At 45.0% G+C, this 17,317-nt stretch overlaps 1 protein-coding gene across 3 annotated transcripts; it reads right to left on the bottom strand.

Moving 5' to 3' along the window:
- Positions 1-276: 276 nt before the first annotated feature.
- On the bottom strand, positions 277-11,350 carry C1H1orf116 (chromosome 1 C1orf116 homolog). 3 transcript variants are annotated; one of them, XM_023187042.1, is made up of 4 exons: positions 11,175-11,350; positions 6,103-6,288; positions 3,513-3,690; positions 277-3,056 (listed from the first exon to the last, which is right to left on the bottom strand). In XM_023187042.1, exons 2-4 carry the CDS (start codon positions 6,205-6,207, stop codon positions 1,531-1,533), a joined length of 1,809 nt encoding a protein of 602 aa, XP_023042810.1. In that variant the 5' UTR covers positions 6,208-6,288; positions 11,175-11,350; the 3' UTR covers positions 277-1,530. The 3 variants fall into 3 exon arrangements, with proteins under 3 accessions (XP_023042810.1, XP_023042813.1, XP_023042812.1); XM_023187045.1 differs by lacking the exon at positions 6,103-6,288; XM_023187044.1 differs by lacking the exons at positions 3,513-3,690; positions 6,103-6,288; positions 11,175-11,350 and adding an exon at positions 3,194-3,294.
- Positions 11,351-17,317: the final 5,967 nt, after the last annotated feature.

Below are 17,317 nucleotides of genomic sequence, written 5' to 3' on the forward strand. Positions count from 1 at the left end.
TATCTGCCCCTCACATCTGGGCATCCTGGACTCCACGCAGTTCACAGCCTATAAGGAAGATTTACTTCCTAAGGGGAAGCAGGAGTCATGTCTGACCATGTCTCACCTCCAAGCTTGTATTTGCAAGCCCACACCGCCCACGCATAATACCCTCTTTCGGCATCTGCTCAAGCTGCACAACTTGGTCAGGGAATTTGAGGGGAGAGGTGTTCTGGTTAATGATGAGTTACCACATAGCTATCTTCCAAATATAAAATTAAAAGCCACAACAATAACTATCAGTTTGAACAATATTTAATCTCTGATGCTTCAGAAGACACTTTGAGATCTTGAAGGGCCTTAGGGTTGAGTCTTTGATGGTGACTATGGGTCCTGAGGGTGCTGTGTGGATGTACAAGAGCACTCACTAAGGAGAGGTGGCAGCATGCAATGAGGGTAAGAACCTCAGCTCTTTCCCCACATGGCAGGCTGACCCAGGGTAAGTCACTTCCCTTCCCCCGCAGCACTGGGTCAGAGCTTCTCTGAGGCCCCTCTTACCTCTGATGTTCTATTAAGACTGGCAGAGGACATATTGTGTGGGTTTTCTATCACTGGAACTGAGAAAAATTTAAAACTACCTGCATCAGCACAGAGAAGATCTGAAACGGTTCTTGGGTATTTATAAAGCCCATGGGCTGGGCTCCCACCTTGATGTCAGCCCAGCCCTGGGGTCAGTGCAGACTGAGATAGGGAGCAGAAAAGCAGGAAGAACAGGAGTAGCAGAGTCAGGGACCACAGCACAGTTAGTGATTGAATTTATCAAGCCTGTGGAGAAGGACTCTCCCTGGTGGAGGTAGTGGCATAAATACGTGGTCACTTATCCTGCCTTCTCAGACCAAAAAGAGCTGTTCTGCTATCAGTCAACCAAGAGGTTGGGTTATAGGGATGTACCCTGTCTTTGAGACTGGTGATACTGAGAGGGCAGTGGGTGAAGAGATAACGAATCACCTCTGCTTAGCCCAGGCCTTGTCCAGAAGGCTAGAACTGAGAGAGGGATCTGGCAAGGTATGAGCCAGTCTCCATCCACTGTAGGGATTCCAGGAGGCCCATATTTCACGTGACCCTGCATTTGCTGGATGTAACTTTTTTTCAAGTCATGGACATGTCCATTGTCTCATTTGACTTTTCTTCTCAGGCATCCCCTTCACTCAGCTCTGGCTAGGCTAGACTCTACCCAATGTAAGAAAACCTCTAACAAGAGCAAAATTTTGAACAGTGACTCATTGTGTTATATAAATAGCTTCAGTGATGTATCCAGCACCCACCCTACACACCAAACACACACGCACACACCCCCTCTTGTGGAGATCACCTTCGGAATGATTCATGTGGGCACTCAACGGCACGACACTCTGAATATAAACGTATGCTTGGACTCAAATCTCTCCCTCCCGTTCATCTTGAGCCCTCAGTTGTGCGGTGGCAAAGGCTCCCAAGTGGAGCATGTGTCTCTTCTTGTTCGGCCAGGACAAAGTCCGCACTGGTGGCAGTCTACTCCTTCAACAGTCCCAGCTTCTTCAGGGCCTCCCTTCTGTGTTCACTGGGGACACCTTTTGGGGAGATCTTGACACTGACACAGGGGGGCCGAGGAAGTTTGTCACGGCTCTGTCCTTGGTAGGACAGGCGCTTGGAGCTCTGCTCCTGCTCCAGGTCAGCCAGCTTGCCTACCTGGATACTTGCAAAGTCTTTCCCCGTGCCCAAGGAGGCCGGGCGGGGCCGAGAATTACGCAAGACGCTGGGCGAGATCTTGTCCAAGAAGGAGCCCTTTCCCAGAGAAGTGCTGGTTTTGGGGCTGGCGTCTTTCTCAGCTGAAAGGTAGTTGCTTAGTCCCACGCCTGAGCGCTCCAGAGTGTTGGACTTGAAGTTCATCTGTCTCAGGCCAGGGGTGTTGCTCTCCTGGAGAGTCAGCCCTGAGTCTGACTTTGGTGGAGTCAGGGGACTGTTTGCCCTTGGGGCCTTAGGGATAGGAATTGGCATAGATTTGGTAGCTGCAACATTGCCTGGAGCTGGAGACTTCATTGTCAAAGGTCCCTGAGCTTGACCTGGAGCTGGAGCCAGAGCTTGAGCCAGAGCCTTCCCAGCAGCAGGAATAGCTTCTGAGGCCTGGGTTGGAGCTGCAGGCTGAGCCAGATCTGGAGCTGGGGACGGACGCTGGGCACGTGTCTCCTTGGGTCTGATGGAGCTGGTGGGCTTACTGAAGTGGAGTCCAGGCTCATCTTGATCCTGGGGTAGCCCCAGCTTCTCTAGAGCTTCTCTACGTGCTTTTCTCTGCTCCTGCAGGGAAGAGGAGACCAGGCCAGAATCTCCAGGGGCAGCCTCAGTGTGGCGGGACAACCAGTGCTGGGGATCACTGTGGAAACTGCTTCGGCTGCTCTTCAGAACAATATTAGGTGGCAGCTTCCGGGGCTTAGGGGTTGTGAGAGGAGCTAGTCGGCTGTTTGGGTCCTCGCCTGGTGGGAGGGGAACATCTTCAGCTCTTGCATTCTGAGGCAACACTGCAGGAGGAGGCCGGGATTGTTGTGTGTGCCCAGTTGAGCCTGTTTCCTTGGCTTTTTGGGACATGGCCTCTGAAGCAGTCTGCTGTCTTTCCTGGGAGCTGGATGGTGTGTGGAGCTGGGGTGTGTGGCCCTGCTGTCCTGGCCCCTCGGGCAGGCTGGCTTCCCTACACTGCTCTGGCTGGGTGTCCCTGAAAGCTTCTGGCGGAGGGATGAGCACCACGTTCAAGTCAAGGGCAGCCTCCTGGGGGCTGGCAGGTGCCTGACTGGGTTGATTGCTCTGGCTGACCTGTTCTTTCTCAGCCCCTGGCACAAGCCTCCCCGGTTCTCCAGGGGTGTGACTGTTAGCCTGGGTGGTGCTTTTCCTGAAGTTCTGGCTTCTGGCAATGTGGATATTCCTGGGGAGGCTGTAGGAGCCAGACCTGAGGCCTAGGCCCTGGGGCTCAGGAGGATGGGATGAGCTGGACTCAGTCACTGTCCTTGGCGCTCGTCCTTGCTGAGTGGTGGTCTCCTCTGGACCTCCTGTGAGGGTCAGAAAGAACATAAAAGAGTGAACAGAGGTGAGGGCCCTGCTGCAGAGCTCTAGCTGCAGGGAAGGTCTAACTAATTGTTAATAAACATTTGCTAAATGAAACAACACAAAACTGCAGCCCCAGTACCAGAGGGACTGTCCTCAGGAGTAAAATGCTCCTCACACCCTGGGACGTGTGGCCCCACACTCATGGCCACACTTGGGTGTTGTTTTGTTTCCCTTCCGCTGAGCCTGAGCACCACTGGCTCTCCACACTCTCTAACGAGGGCCTCGAGGTGCTTCCCACTGCAGCTGGGGAGCCCTTCCCTCTCCTTATCTCTCTTACCCTTGTCCTCTGTGTCACCCAGATTAGCTCCCTAGACTGACTCAGTCTCTCCAGAGCCAACCACCCAGCCCTCCCTGACTCCCTTCTCTGCTGGGGTTCTACCTCAGAGGGCCTGCCTTACCCCGGGGAGTGGGCTGGGTTATGGGCAGTGCTCGGAAACCTCTGGGAGTTGTGGCTGGCTCAGACTCGTCAGTGGACAGTCCGCTGTCAGCCTCCGTGTCCAACGAGCCAATGGTCTCCTCCAGGAAGAGCAGACACTCCTTCTCTTCAGCGGACAGGAAGTCGTAGCTGCTATCACTCTGTTGGGGGCAGGGGGACGGGGAAGGGCGAGAACAGGAGAGGGAGGGAGAGCTGTGAGAAAGGGCTCCCTCCGCAGAAACTGGCGGGGCCTGAGAACCACCCTGTGAAGGGGAAGGAATGTTGAAGAGCTGGAAAGCTTTCCCTCCTGCTACTCTGCAAAGCTGCTGGAGTTGCCTCCTGAAACTGTAGGCACCAGGGAGCACAGAGTGTGTCCGGAACCACTAGCACCCAGCTCTGGAGCTGGGCAGGCACATGGCAGGGGCCTTTCTTTTGCTCAGTCCTAGCTGGAATGCTTAGGGGCACAGATAAGAAGCAGTCCCAAGTTCCAATGTTTGACAGCCTTTGTCAAACATTTCACTTTGGGCACCTCTGATTTAGCTCCAAATAAGAAGGGCAACATAACCATTTGACCTGAAACTTCAGTAGTATTGCATTTAACTTTTAAAAGTACTTCTGCATACTTGATCTGGTATGTCAAGGACAGTATGAGGAAAAGCAGGAAATGCAGCCAGCTATAAGCTGCCAGGCCAGTAGGAACTGTGGCATGACTGGCCACAGATAAATGTACTAAATGATTTGTGCTTGATTTTGAAATGCATTCCATACGGGACTTTTTCCCCTTGTACATTTACTTTCTTGATGGCATTTGGCTCTGGCTAATATTAAAATAAGTGTGCATTTCTAAAGCAAATATTAACTTAAAGGGGGAGGTTGGTGGAGAAACTAGATGGTATGGGAAGAGGGAAAAGCAGCTTAGTATTAAATGTTAAGTAGATCTGAAAGTAGATCATATCCATTACGAGAGAGTACATAGAGGTTTTTGGAAGAAAATGATAACGGTCATCTCAGACAGTTACTGTCTATGTTGTACGGGGCTAGAAGGTTGCTGGAACAGTTGCTCTTCCACAGAGGAAGTTGAAGGGAAAACAAAAGGGCAAATTGGAATATAAGAAATTTGGGCTGAGTCTCTTCTTGGCACCTCCACCCCTTTTCCTAATATTTGGGACACTTCAGAGTTGTACATTCTTCAGGCCCACTCAGACGGCCAGGAAAGATTTTGAGACAGCTCTAAAAATATCCTGGAAGGAGGGGAGAGGGTTGTAGAATAACCCTTCCAGTTGCCTCTGCCCCTTAAAGAGCCACCTGTCTGTTGACTGATGTGGGCCTACATGTGAAAGGAAGCCCCAAATATAGACCGTGGAAGCTCTGAAGCTGACTCCAAGTTTCTTGAAGAAAAATATCTTTATTGTCCTCTTACTTCTAAAATAGCCTTGCCAGGGATAAGCTGACTCTTAGTTTCTCCTTCACGAATGATTCACTTTGAAAACCTTTAATCCCTGTCACATTCTGTGTCCAATGGTATGTGACTATTCACATTGGTCTCAGCCTAACAGACATAGAAAGACATCTTCACAGCCCCATTATCTAGGGTCAAAATGAAATTTGTCTGATTGTCTGCACTTCGGATTTGTCAGTGTGTGTTTCTTTCTCTACTCCATTTTTACATATCAAAATCCATTGGTTGTCTTAAACAGCCTTGATATTCAGTAGACACCCTTAAAATCCTTAAATTTTCAAATACCTCTATAGGATATAATGCAAAAAAGCATAAATTCTCCAGGATTCTTATGTATATGACAAGCATGAACAATAAATGTTTGTGTCTGGATGCAGCACAGATTTACTCTTTCACACCAACCTTACAACAACTGAAATTTAAATTCATGCCCAGAAAAATTACAGTTTATTAAATGCCACTCACAAGTAGCTAAACACAGTGACTTTGGAAGATTCTCAGTCTCTGCTCCTAGAAAGGCTGATTCTTTTCTACATGGAGACATATGATAGGTGCTTTACTTGTATCTCATTTACTCCCCACAAATTGAATTAGATATGAACACTATCGCATTTGAAAACAGAGGAGGCTAAAGCTTAGAGAAATTAAGTAATTTGCCCAAGGTCATACAGCTTATAAGTAGAGAACATAGATCTGTTTGGTTCCAGAACCTAGACTCCTAATTACCTATTTTCTTTGATCCTTGCAAGAGACTAAAGTAATGCTGCTCATTGCAGAGAACTTCAATAATCCACGTGCTACGAGAATCTACATTTTGGTTTCCACCATGACCTCAGATTACAGGCCTACTCTTTCTGCTCAATCCAACCCCGAACCTAATGAAAATTGGGGGAAAAAGTCTCATTTGCCCAATTGATCTCTAAGGTCATCCCATCCTATTCTCTATAGAGCCAGGGCTGACTCAGGCAGAAAGCACCCACTGGTGTTGTGATTCACTCCCCAATAATGAAAGAGAAGGTGTAGTGAGCCAGGATGGGTGGCAGGAAAGAACAGGGCAGGGCAGGGCAGGTGTGCAGAGAGCAGACCAGGTTGCGGGAGGGAGAGTATTACGTACAGATCCAGAGCGGGTGGAGGTGCTGCTCATCATGCTGTCACAGCTGCCGACACGGGTCACGGGTTCTGAGCCAGGCCCCGCTGGCCACAGCTCCCTCTCGGGCATCGCCCAAAACAAGGTGCAGGGGTGGCAAAGGGGGCTCCCAGAGGGGAAGCGAGGGGAAGTGAACAATGTCCCAAGCCGGGCCTGAAAAGAGAAGAATCAAAGCCACATGTGAGCCAAGACTTCGGCAAGGCTCTGCCCAGGCCCTGGGTGGCATGGCGGGAAGGACACCAAGCAAGCAGAGAGCTGGAAGAGGGGCGTGAAACCCCCAGCCTGCATGGAAGGACCCTGGAGCTGGCTCAAATACATGCAGAAGGACAGACTTAGGTGGTGGAGAGGAAGTCTAGTCAGAAAGAAGCTTCTGCTACTTCTCTTACATTTTTCTCTGAACCAAGGAGCTTAACCTACATTTTCATTACTGTAAGCAATAAATATTACAGGGGTCAATAGCTTGAGTTCTGGAGTTAGTTGGGTCTGGGCTCAAATCCCAGTTTAGCTGTTTACAGTTATGTGACTTGAGGCAAATTACTCTGTTTTTCCTCATTAAATATAGTATAAGGATTAAATGAGAGAACAGTTAGCACAGTTTAGTTGGTAGTAAATACCCTAAGACCTCATGAGTCAATAATTAACTATTATTGTTCTTGTAACAAGAAAAAGACAAGATCTATCTAGGATCAAACTAAATTGAAACAAGAGAAACAGGAGCTCAGAAAAGAAGGGTTCTGGTTTAACGGGAGACTGTAGACTTGAGAGAAGAAACAGGTCCCTTAATAATTCCTACCTCATGGGGTTATTGTGAGAACATGTAAAACACTTTGCACGGTGCAAATTGTCACCTGCTATCATAGTCAATATCATCAACATCATCACAACCACCACTACGATGTCCATCTTTAACTCCCTAGCCTAGAGGCATAAACAGGGCACCTGCAGTGGTTGACACAAATCTATTTTCTTTCTAGTGAATTTCTTTCTTTCTAGTGCCTCTGTTGTTGCACATATTCCCAATGAGATTCCCGAGCCCGTGTCAAATGAACAAGAGAAATATCCCATGTAGCTTCCTCCCAACTCCAATTCCTTAGGGAAAAAAAGTTTCAATATCATTGTAACAATAGTAGTAGCAAAGGAAGGCAGTGCCATCTTCCCTCTGAAAGTCCCAAGAATTTTGATGTGGCTGTTTGTGGGAAATACTCCACTGGAGACGGCAGGCCAGAAGTGAGTCTGCTGTTAAAATGAAATTCTAAAAGAATTAGGATGAAAAGATCATTCCAAGATCAAATAGAGAGTTGGAGGAGAGCCAGAACTAGAATAAAGTTTGTCTGATTCAAATCCATGTATTCCCTATAATACCATCCTGTATTTTCTTTCATCTTTCCAACCCTCCCAACACTAGGTAAAATGTCCCAGAAGAAAATGTGATCTATTTGAGATCTGGAGGCTTGGGCTTTGGCTGCCAGGGCAGATGTCCTCTTGGCCTCCAGTAATAATTGCTTCCAGTGCCAAAGTCAGGTTTGGGCTGGGTTGGGTGACTCAGCCTTCCAGCCCTATAGAGCTGGCAAGTATGGAGCCCCATGGAGCTCCTCTTCTGCTTGGGAGGAGTCTCTCAAAAGGGGCAGGTAGGGAGGGGCCCGACAGTGGGGGGAAAAGAGGAGAGATCCCTAGTGAGCCAGACATCTGGTTCATAGGGGTCCAGATCCTCCTAGGAGATAAGGAGGGGACTGGAGGGACAGAGACACCAAAGAAGCCCAATGATAAATAAACGTGGGGTGAGGAAGCTCTTAGGGTTTCTTCATGAGGTTAAGCTCCCCAGTATCCAGAAACTCAAAGAAACAGGAACATGAGAAACCATGTGGGTAAAGGTCAGTCATCTCAGCTACCCACTCCATGAATGATGCTCAAGTTCAGGGAGGACTAACCCATTCCTAACATTCTGTAGGGCTGAGGCCACTGTAGCAAAGGAGATCCATCTCTGTAAGTCTAAGCACACAGAAAACACTCAAAAAATGCTGAATGAATGAACTTGCTGTCCGTTCTAGGGTCTATTGGGTTGAGCTTTTGGAAGGCTTCCTCTTGGTTTCTAACCTATTACTGTGAGCTTTTTCTTAAATATTTAATTTCCTGGATAATATACGGCTCAGTGAAATTTGGGCAATGTTTTCAGTTAAACTAACATTTGTGAGCACCTAATAATAGGCGCTAGTGGTACAAAACTGTATAAGACAAAGGCATTGTTGTCAAAAAGTCAGTGTAGATCTAAGGGTCTAGTTTTGGGCTCCAATTTTCTTCTCTATAAAATCAGGGCAGAAAATATTTAAAGTGACTCATTGTAATTAGCATAATATTCTCTATGAATGGGTGAGCAGATGATGCCTCTTACTTTCAGAGAAAATTACTACCCTTGTGCTTCTAAGTATGCTTTAGACTTTACAGAGGTTTTCTAGTCTCTCTTTCCTACCAGGGAAGCCTATCACACTTTCGTTTCAGAACCTAGGATACCTGCAAGTAGCTGGAAGAGATAAAAGTGGTATGAAAAGCACTGCTTCACAAGAACACAGCATGCCATAGCTTGCAAAGTGCTCTCAGATATGCTAATTAGATCTTCAGCATAAACTGGAAACATAGGCAGGATCTGATATTTTCTTCATTTTACAGGTGAGAAAGTTATGGCTCTTACCACTAGCCCTTCCTAAGGGACACAGGAAATGACCTATACCTGCATATATAGGACAGCCCTCCACGGGGCATCTCAGGGACTATCTGGATGCAAGAAGGGCATGCCCCCAAGAATGGTTACTAGTCACCCTTGACTAAAATACTAAAAGCCTTAAGACCCCCTTCTCCTTCTACTTCATACCTTAAACCCTGCAAATTATCTGCTTCAGCTTTATACTTCCAGGCTGGTGTATTGCCCCAACAGCAGCTATTTCCACGGTAAAGAAATGACACCAACTGCCAAGGAAAATCATGTCTTTAGGGATTACATACTCCCTGCAGAGGGGAGTCTGAACCTGAAACCAAAGCTAAGTGAGGTGCTGTCACCTTATCTCCATACCTAGTTTTCTGATCTAAAAAATCTGAAAGGTGAAAGCTGCATTTCCTTTCACCGACTTCACAACCTTGAACCATGGGGGCTGTCTCAGGGCAGCCATCGAAACCCTGATAAAAAGACTGAGAAACAAACAAAACACTCAAGGTGAGAGTTTGGTATCTTTTAACCCTTGACCTCTTTGGGAACTTAATAGGAGGAGGGAATGGGTTAAGAAATATGTAGCACTTAAACAGTCAGGGCCATCCATCCTGAATTAAATATTAACTACTCCACTGACTAAAATACTAAATACTGCCAAGTCTTGGAGGAGAGGGAATAAAGAACAGGTGAAGTTCTGGCATCTGGAGAGGGTGGGGTGGAGAGAGGGCTCCAGCTCCATTCCAGGTTGGCTTGTCTGCACCTTCTAATCAGACCCAGGTCTCTCTCATCCTCCTCCTCCAACGAACGCACCCACAAGTCCTCCAAGAGCTCTGCCTCTCTGCCTACTAGTCAAAGAGGTTTCCTATCTTTCAATCCAGGTGTCTCTGCTTCTTGTTGACTACCCAGAAATGTGCCTTGGGCTGGAAAATATCCTAAGAAAAATATCAGAAAGACTAAAACTTGCACAATGTGCATATCCGTCTCCATGAGCACATGGGCAAGTTTCTGTATGTGTTTAGGCAACATTATCATCTTCCTTTTCACCAGTGGATTTGAGGCAAGGAGCAGGTAGAAATACTCTCTGCATAGGAGAGCTTTGTTAGACACTGCTGATGGTCTTTACTCCTAAGTTCACCATCTAGGGCAGCCCTCAGTCAGTGAGTGTGGGGTGCTGGCTCTGTGGTGTGAGGTAAGCTCAAGCCTGAATCTCCAGTTGCCAGAACTGGAAAACCCATATATTCACTCAGGACTGTGTGTGCCAGGCCCTTGAGCCTGGCACTGAGGTCTTCCCACTTCCCTCTTCTCTGCAGCATGAGGGAAAGAGTCAAAGTTAGGAACCAAAGGGTTAAACCCCCTAAGATGGATAATGGAGAGGCGACTTGCTACTCTGACTCGACTCCTACATCTGCCTTCCTTCTGCAGGTAAATCTGCCACACAAACTGCCAACTTGGATACCTGCAGGAAAACAAAACAAAGCCACCACCCTGGTCTGCTTCTCTGTCTGTGGACTCTGGCACAGTACCTTGGCCTGAGCCCCACTTGGAACTCTAACTAGACTTGACATGCAGCTGCGAAATATTCATGTAGGTGAGGCCCAGCACAGCCAAGTAGCTTTCTGTTTGCCAGTCTCTGCATCTATTAACAGGTAGAGTCAGAAAGTTAATTGAGTAGAACCCAAATAAACTTGACTTTGCAGCTAGATTATCCATGGGTTTTCCAAAGATGAGCTGGTAGCTGGAGTTGAAGTTTTCCCCATATGCCCAAACCTTATATCCCTTTACAAACAACCTACTACAGCTCGTGCCTAACACACCTGTCCACAGAGAGCTCCATTATCAAATGAGCATGATCGAACACACACACACACACACTGCACCCATTATTTAAACAAAGATCGACATCGAGTTGGTAAAGCCACGGGAGAATTTCCGGTTATAATCGCAATGGAAAACCAAGATACTCTCCCCCATTTTGACTCCCTCTATTTCAACTGTTATTTTCCAAAATCACAACTCAATTTCAATTGTTCAGAGATGGAAATTTCCAAAACAAATCTATTTTCTTTTTCTTGTTGTTTGCACAATATGCCTATCCAACCTAAGGAGGTAAATGAAAAAGAAGGTCTTCCCAGCCCCGGTCTCCACAAAAATACTACAATCTCAAGTCACTGCCAACCTGATCTGATCCCAGAATGAACTCAGAGAATTGGGGAACAGATAGGAAAGCTCCCTAGCTGGGGTATAGAGGGACACCTTCCCTCCCTTGTAGTTCTGATTTCCCATGAAACCCCTTCCTCTTGCTGCAGGATAAGCAGTAGTTGGTTAGTGATTAACTCACCTCCACTGGGTTGGGGGCTGAAGACAGGAAAGAAATACCCTTTTATTTCAAAGGGCAGAGACGGAGACAGGCTGCTTCCCCTGCCTCCTACTATTTTCTTCTCCTTTTGACCTCCTCCTGACTTACCTAGACAGGTAAATGCTTCATCTGTGCTGCCTGGCCCCCACTCTGCCACTGACTCAGCCAATCCTAGCCTCCCCTCCCTACCTTTCATTCCAGCTGTTTCCTCAGGGAGGGAATGGGAGGGGAATGAGCAGGGTGGTGCTGCTCCCTCTTAGCCAATCATCTCCTGCCCCTCCCTTCCCTGTTCAGAGCTAATAAAGAGCTCTTTAAAAAAGGAGGGCTGGAAGGAGGAGGAGCTGGTTTGGGCTGAGACTGGAAGGACAGGTGGCAGGGAGGGAGTAGGTAGGGATAGTATATATATTTAATGTTGATATAAAGGAATGCAGACAGTCCTCTGGGCAGTGTGCTTTTCCATAGGTCTATCTGAAATAGGTTTTTCATCTAGAACTACCTTCTTCCACTAGGAGATTAGTTGTCCCCTGAATTCTCTAAACTAAACTCATTTGTGGTCAGTTTTGCTGCTAGCTTTTCTAGGTGTTGAAAGTCACTTTCTTCCCCAAGCCTACTCCTAGCTCATAAGCCTGGCAATTCCATTCATGTCCACTTAGGAGGGTGTCCCAAGGCTAGGGTTGCTGTAGTTGGGCCAGTCTTGTCCCAGTGCTTGGCAACAATCTCCTTGGCCTAATTTATTTCTGGGGAAATAAAACCATTCATCCCCTAAGAGGTCCCTATCCTGATGGAAGAGTGACTGGACAGCTTGAAAGGGGAGAGCATGCACTCCGTCATTTGGTCCTCTGCTCTCTTCTAGCTGTTCACGGAAGGTGGCAATACATATTACGAAATAAAAACAAAACAAACTACCAACCAGTTTAGCAACTCCTGCCTCCTTTCGTGGACTGACATTTGGCACTTGTAGGGAGAAGAGAGTAGGTAGAAGAATCTACTGCTTTTGGGAAGAGATCTCCCTCCAAGTACAGAGACCACTCTTACCAGATATGATTTTTGACTGGAAGCTGGTTTTTCCTAGAGGTAGGTTATCCTTGATACCTATCAGGATTTGAGGTATTCCACTTACTAGCATTAAAAGGGCAGGGAGAAAATTTAAAATCAATGTACACAATAATTGCCAACATTTATTAGGTTCTTGCTATTTGCTAGGTATTGTGCTGAGTGTTTTCATGTATCTTTTTCTTTAGTCTTTAACTTAAAAAAGTAGACACTTATTAATATCTAAATTTTACAGGGAGGTTAAAAAACTTTTTCAAGGCCATGTAGCTAGGAAGAGGCAGGGCGGGGATTTTAATTCAGGCAATATAACATCAAGATTGCCATGAATCAGCACAATGCCAATCCGCCTCTGTTTTGGAGAGTCTCAAGTGGGAATCATGAAATGCACAGATAATTTGCAAGTGTAATTCTAGCAATTAGATTCGTCGTTTTCCATTTCTTTTCCTACTTAAAGCTATTAATATGTTTTATGACAAGACGGCACATGGCTTTCATCTTTTCTCTTTCTGTGATCACAGTTGGATAGGAAATAAAAAGCACAGTGATCCTGGGGCCAAGGTAAAGATGAGGTGGAGCAGGACTAATGGATAGGAAGGAGGTTGGAGGAAGCCTGGGATAACCCAGTCCCCTATCAGCAGCCTATGCATATCACAGCTGAATGAGCACTTCAGGCTATGACCTCTCTCCCAGGTGTGTCATTCAAACATGTGTGATGTCATAATACTAACAAAACAGGAAGGGCATCTCCAAATCAGCAGTTCCATGCAACCAGAGTCACACCCATGCATGAAGTCAATGAAATTGATCCAGCTCCATAGGTGTGTGATTTGAACATTTGCTAAAAATATGAATTGACTTATGAGAATTAACTTCCAAGAGGACAGTAGGCAGTCTTATTTGTGAACAGACACAGTTTTTCAGTTATAATAAAATTAGGATAACTAGGAGGAACCCCTATCTTTTACCAGGTAGAAGCAGGGACATAGACAAAATCATCTTTCTCTTCCTCCCTTTCCTCTCAAAAACGTTTTCTTTTTGTAAATTATGAAATATTTCAGATACCCTGACATAACAAACACAACCGTACCTAACACCCAGTTCGGGAAATAAAACATAAACATCATAGTCGAAGTTACTTACAAGCCTTGAGCCTCCCTTCCCCACAAACACACATATGTTCTAGCTGAAATAAATCACTATATCAAATTTTCTGTTTCCCATTCTCCATGTACTTAAATGCTTTCCCTGGAATTAATATTGTTTTTGCTTTGTTTTATTTTTGCTTAGAAACGTACCAAGTCTCTAACATTCCAAGATAATTGGAAAGGAGGCCTGGACTACAGAAGAGGGAGGATTTCCTAAGTCAGTCAAAAGCCTGAAAGAATAAGGCTTCCTGGTTGATATCGGTCATCATTTGAGGGGGTATGTGTGTCATTGCTCTTAGTATGTAAATGCCTGTTTGATGACCAGACTCTGTGGAAACTAATTACAGCCCAGCTCACCTGACTCATCTGTTCCTTCCTTCTCCATTCTTGCATATGCTGTTGTGGTCAGGTCATCTCTTTGACTGTCAGAGGCTAGTTTATGATTTCCTTTCTGAGTACAACCTCCCCACTGAGGCACCTCCCTTCCCCCTAAGTGCACATGTAAGTGTGCACACACGCACATGTGCGCACACACACACACACGTCATTTCAAAACTGAAATATACCACAAACAGTATTGGCCAAACTTTCCTCTTAGGCCCCTTATAAAGTTTAGACTCTGCAAAATAGTTGTGGACTTCCATTCTAATCATTCATGATATCTATTTATTCACATTGCAGTTACACCCTAGCAGTGTCTTCCTTTCCCTTTTCTCTCCAAAGGAAAAATTAAGTTACTTTGAACATATGCTGTCACCGTCCTTAGGAAACACTTGGCACCCAGTGTGTTCATGTTTGGGCGTGATACTATATGCTGGGGCTCTGAGTGTGACCTCTAAAATACTAGGGGAAGAGAAGGTTTTATTCCTCAAGTAGGGGTTGGGGGAACAAGAGCTTTCTTTAAAGAGAGCACAGCTAGGGAAGAATTCAAATGAGGGTAACTATAATTTGGCTGTAAGATGTGGGACTGGATAGCACAGATTAGGACATCAAATAGATCACTAAGTTCTCACCGAAGTGATATTAGTGTTAAGACTAAAATAATTTGATGAGAACTAAAGCATGTAATTAAGTAAATTTGGATGAAGGAGTTCTGAAATCACTTAATTGTTAAGTAGTTTTAGGGAGTATTTTTTTTCTCCTTTCTCTGTTGAGAGCAGTGTTTCTTCAGCCCACCTATCATGGAAATTTGGAGGACTCAGCTGCCCCTTTCTCCCTAGAACTAAAGAAAGTTCAGGGGCTAAGATCACCAATTAGCATCAGAGAATTCTGCAAGAAACGCCAAATCTTAATATGTTCAAAATTGGATTTACATTGTCCATGTCCATACCCCTCAAATGTCCTCTCTCCTCTATCCCCATCCCAGATAATTACATCACCACACTTCTTCTCACCCAGGCTCGAGAATACTTCACAGTCATTCTCAAATACCTCCTGTGAGATAGCTTTCATACCTCTTTCCAATTCTTTATCCTCCCTACTCTGGTTCAGATTTTCACTGTCAGTGAGATCATGGACCACTAGAGATGGAGGAGGCTACAGAAATTACTTGTTACCCCTCTTCCATTTTACAGACACACATCTGAGTAGTCATTCCTCCTCTTAAAATACTTCGGTGGGTCTTCGTGGCATTCAGGATGAACTTCAGAGTCCCTGTTATGACATAAAAAGACCTTCATGAGCTGGCCCTACATGCTTCTCCTAGCATATCTTCATTTATATTCTGGACTACAGCCACATTCACTGTTTCTGAAACTGCTGTGCTTTCATGCTTCTGGGCCTTTGCCATGCAGTACACTCTTCTTGGATCTCTTCCCACCCTTGGCATCCTGGCTTAGTCTTATGCTTCCTTCAGGGTTCAGCGTAAGCATAACCTTCTTTTGGAATAGAATGTTAGGTGCAGCTTCACTGTAGTCTCATAACACAATGTACACATCTGTATATTCAACCCACTAGGATATAACTGTCCTCCTTCTCTCCCTGTAAATTTTGGATTCATGAAAGGCACCAATTTTTTTTCTATGTATTACTTTTCTTTTCTATTGTAAGAGTTATATGTTAATGTCAAAACTGCTGATAAACTCTTTGGCAACTGAACTCCTTAAGAAACTTGCCCTAAAAAGTTTATTCTTCATGATCAAGCTGAAAGATAATCCTTCTACTACTACAATTTTACGTATTGTTTTTTCCCAATTCTTGTCCTTTGACATGATATTAAACTCTGTGTTGTTCTTAGAAGTAATGAGCATTGGCTCATTAGGATTGTTTTCAGAGGCTTTTGACCTTTTGATCATGAATATGTCTATCAATCTGAGATGCCTATGAAGGCCCTGAATTGATGATGCGTCACACTGCGGTGATTGAACACATATCTAGTGATGGGATGACTGATTTGCTTTATCTTTCTTATAACAAAATGCTCCTAACATTCTTCATGTTCTTTACTAATTATTATGGATATCTAAAAATTAATAAGAAATATCAGGATTAATAGAATTTATAAAGAATTGTAGCTTATAGCAAATATTCAAATAGTGGAAATGCCAGGTAACATTATTAGATTCCGTTTGGATCTCCTAGGAAGCTCCCAATAGCTCTACACAGAATCACTTGTTGAAATTCCCAATCTAATTTTTTTTTTTTTTTTTTTTTTTTTTGCTTTCCAAATTTGTTATTTCTTGGAACATTCTTCATTAAATTTGCATGAAATGCATACTCAGTATACATTTATTAATATTTATTTTATTTGCTATAATGACTCATTATTACAGTAGACAGGGCCATGGAATACACACTTAACCACATGGTATGTTAGTCCATTTGCATTGCTATAAAGGAATACCTGAGACCTAGTAATTTATAAAGAAAAGAGGTTTGGCTGGGCATGGTGGCTCATGCCTGAAATTCCAGCACTTTGGATGGCCAAGGCAGGGGGATTTCTTGAGCTCAGGAGTTCGAGACCAGCCTAGGCAACATGGCAAAACCCTGTCTCTACTAAAAGTACAAAAATTAGCCAGGCATGATGGTGCATGCCTGTAGTCCCAGATACTCGTGGGGTTGAGGCAAAAGGATGGCTTGAGACTGGGAGATCAAGGCTGCAGTGAGCCATGATTATGCCACTGCACTCCAGCCTTGGTGACAGAGCAAGACCCTGTCTTAAAAATAAATAAATAAATAAAAGATATTTGTTTTGCTCATGGTTCTGCAGACTGTACAAGCATGGTGCCAGCATCTGCTAAGCTTCTGGTGAGAGTCTCAGGGAGCTTACATAACAGAAGGCAAAGGGAGAGCCGGCAGTGTCACACGGTGAAAGAGGGAGCAAGAGAGAAGAAGGAGGTGTTAACATGCATACACTGTATACATTTATTAATATTTCTTTTATTTGCTATAATAACTCATTATTAACAGTAGACAGGACCATGGAACATACACTTACCACATAGTGTGTTAGTACATTTGCATTGCTGTAAAAGAATACCTGAGACCTAGTAATTTATACAGAAAAGAAGTATGGCTGGGCATGATCTCATGTGAGAACTTAGAACTTACTCATTACAAAAGGACAGCACCAAGACATTCATGAAGGATCTGTTCCCATCACCCAAATGCCTCCCACTAGGTCCACCTCCAACTTTGGAGGTCACATTTCAACATGAGATTTGGAGGGGACAGAACATTCACACTATATCACATACCGACAGCTCTAAGCAAGGCAGACTGAATAGACTGTAACCACTTGTCTCCTACCTGCTGGTTTCTTGGTTCCCAGAAATGTCACCTTTAATGGTCAACTCCACATATCAGCATTTCCTGCTTTTGCTTTTGATTTGGTGTTACTGGATTCCTTGGAGTCACTAACATCTTTATGTTGATCACACAACAGGCAGATTGGTACCGCCATAAATTCATGAGTAACAACCTCAAATG

The sequence above is a fragment of the Piliocolobus tephrosceles genome, chromosome 1 (genome assembly GCF_002776525.5).
Source record: "Piliocolobus tephrosceles isolate RC106 chromosome 1, ASM277652v3, whole genome shotgun sequence".
In the NCBI taxonomy this organism is placed as follows: Eukaryota; Metazoa; Chordata; class Mammalia; order Primates; family Cercopithecidae; genus Piliocolobus; species Piliocolobus tephrosceles.

Excerpts from the sequence above, each read along its gene's own strand:
- C1H1orf116 (XM_023187042.1), bottom strand. The coding sequence starts at position 6,207 with ATGCCCGAGAGGGAGCTGTGGCCAGCGGGGCCTGGCTCAGAACCCGTG. Across the intron at positions 3,691-6,102 it reads CCTCCACCCGCTCTGGATCT|AGTGATAGCAGCTACGACTT; the intron begins GTACGTAATACT and ends TGCCCCCAACAG. Across the intron at positions 3,057-3,512 it reads AACCCAGCCCACTCCCCGGG|GAGGTCCAGAGGAGACCACC; the intron begins GTAAGGCAGGCC and ends TGACCCTCACAG.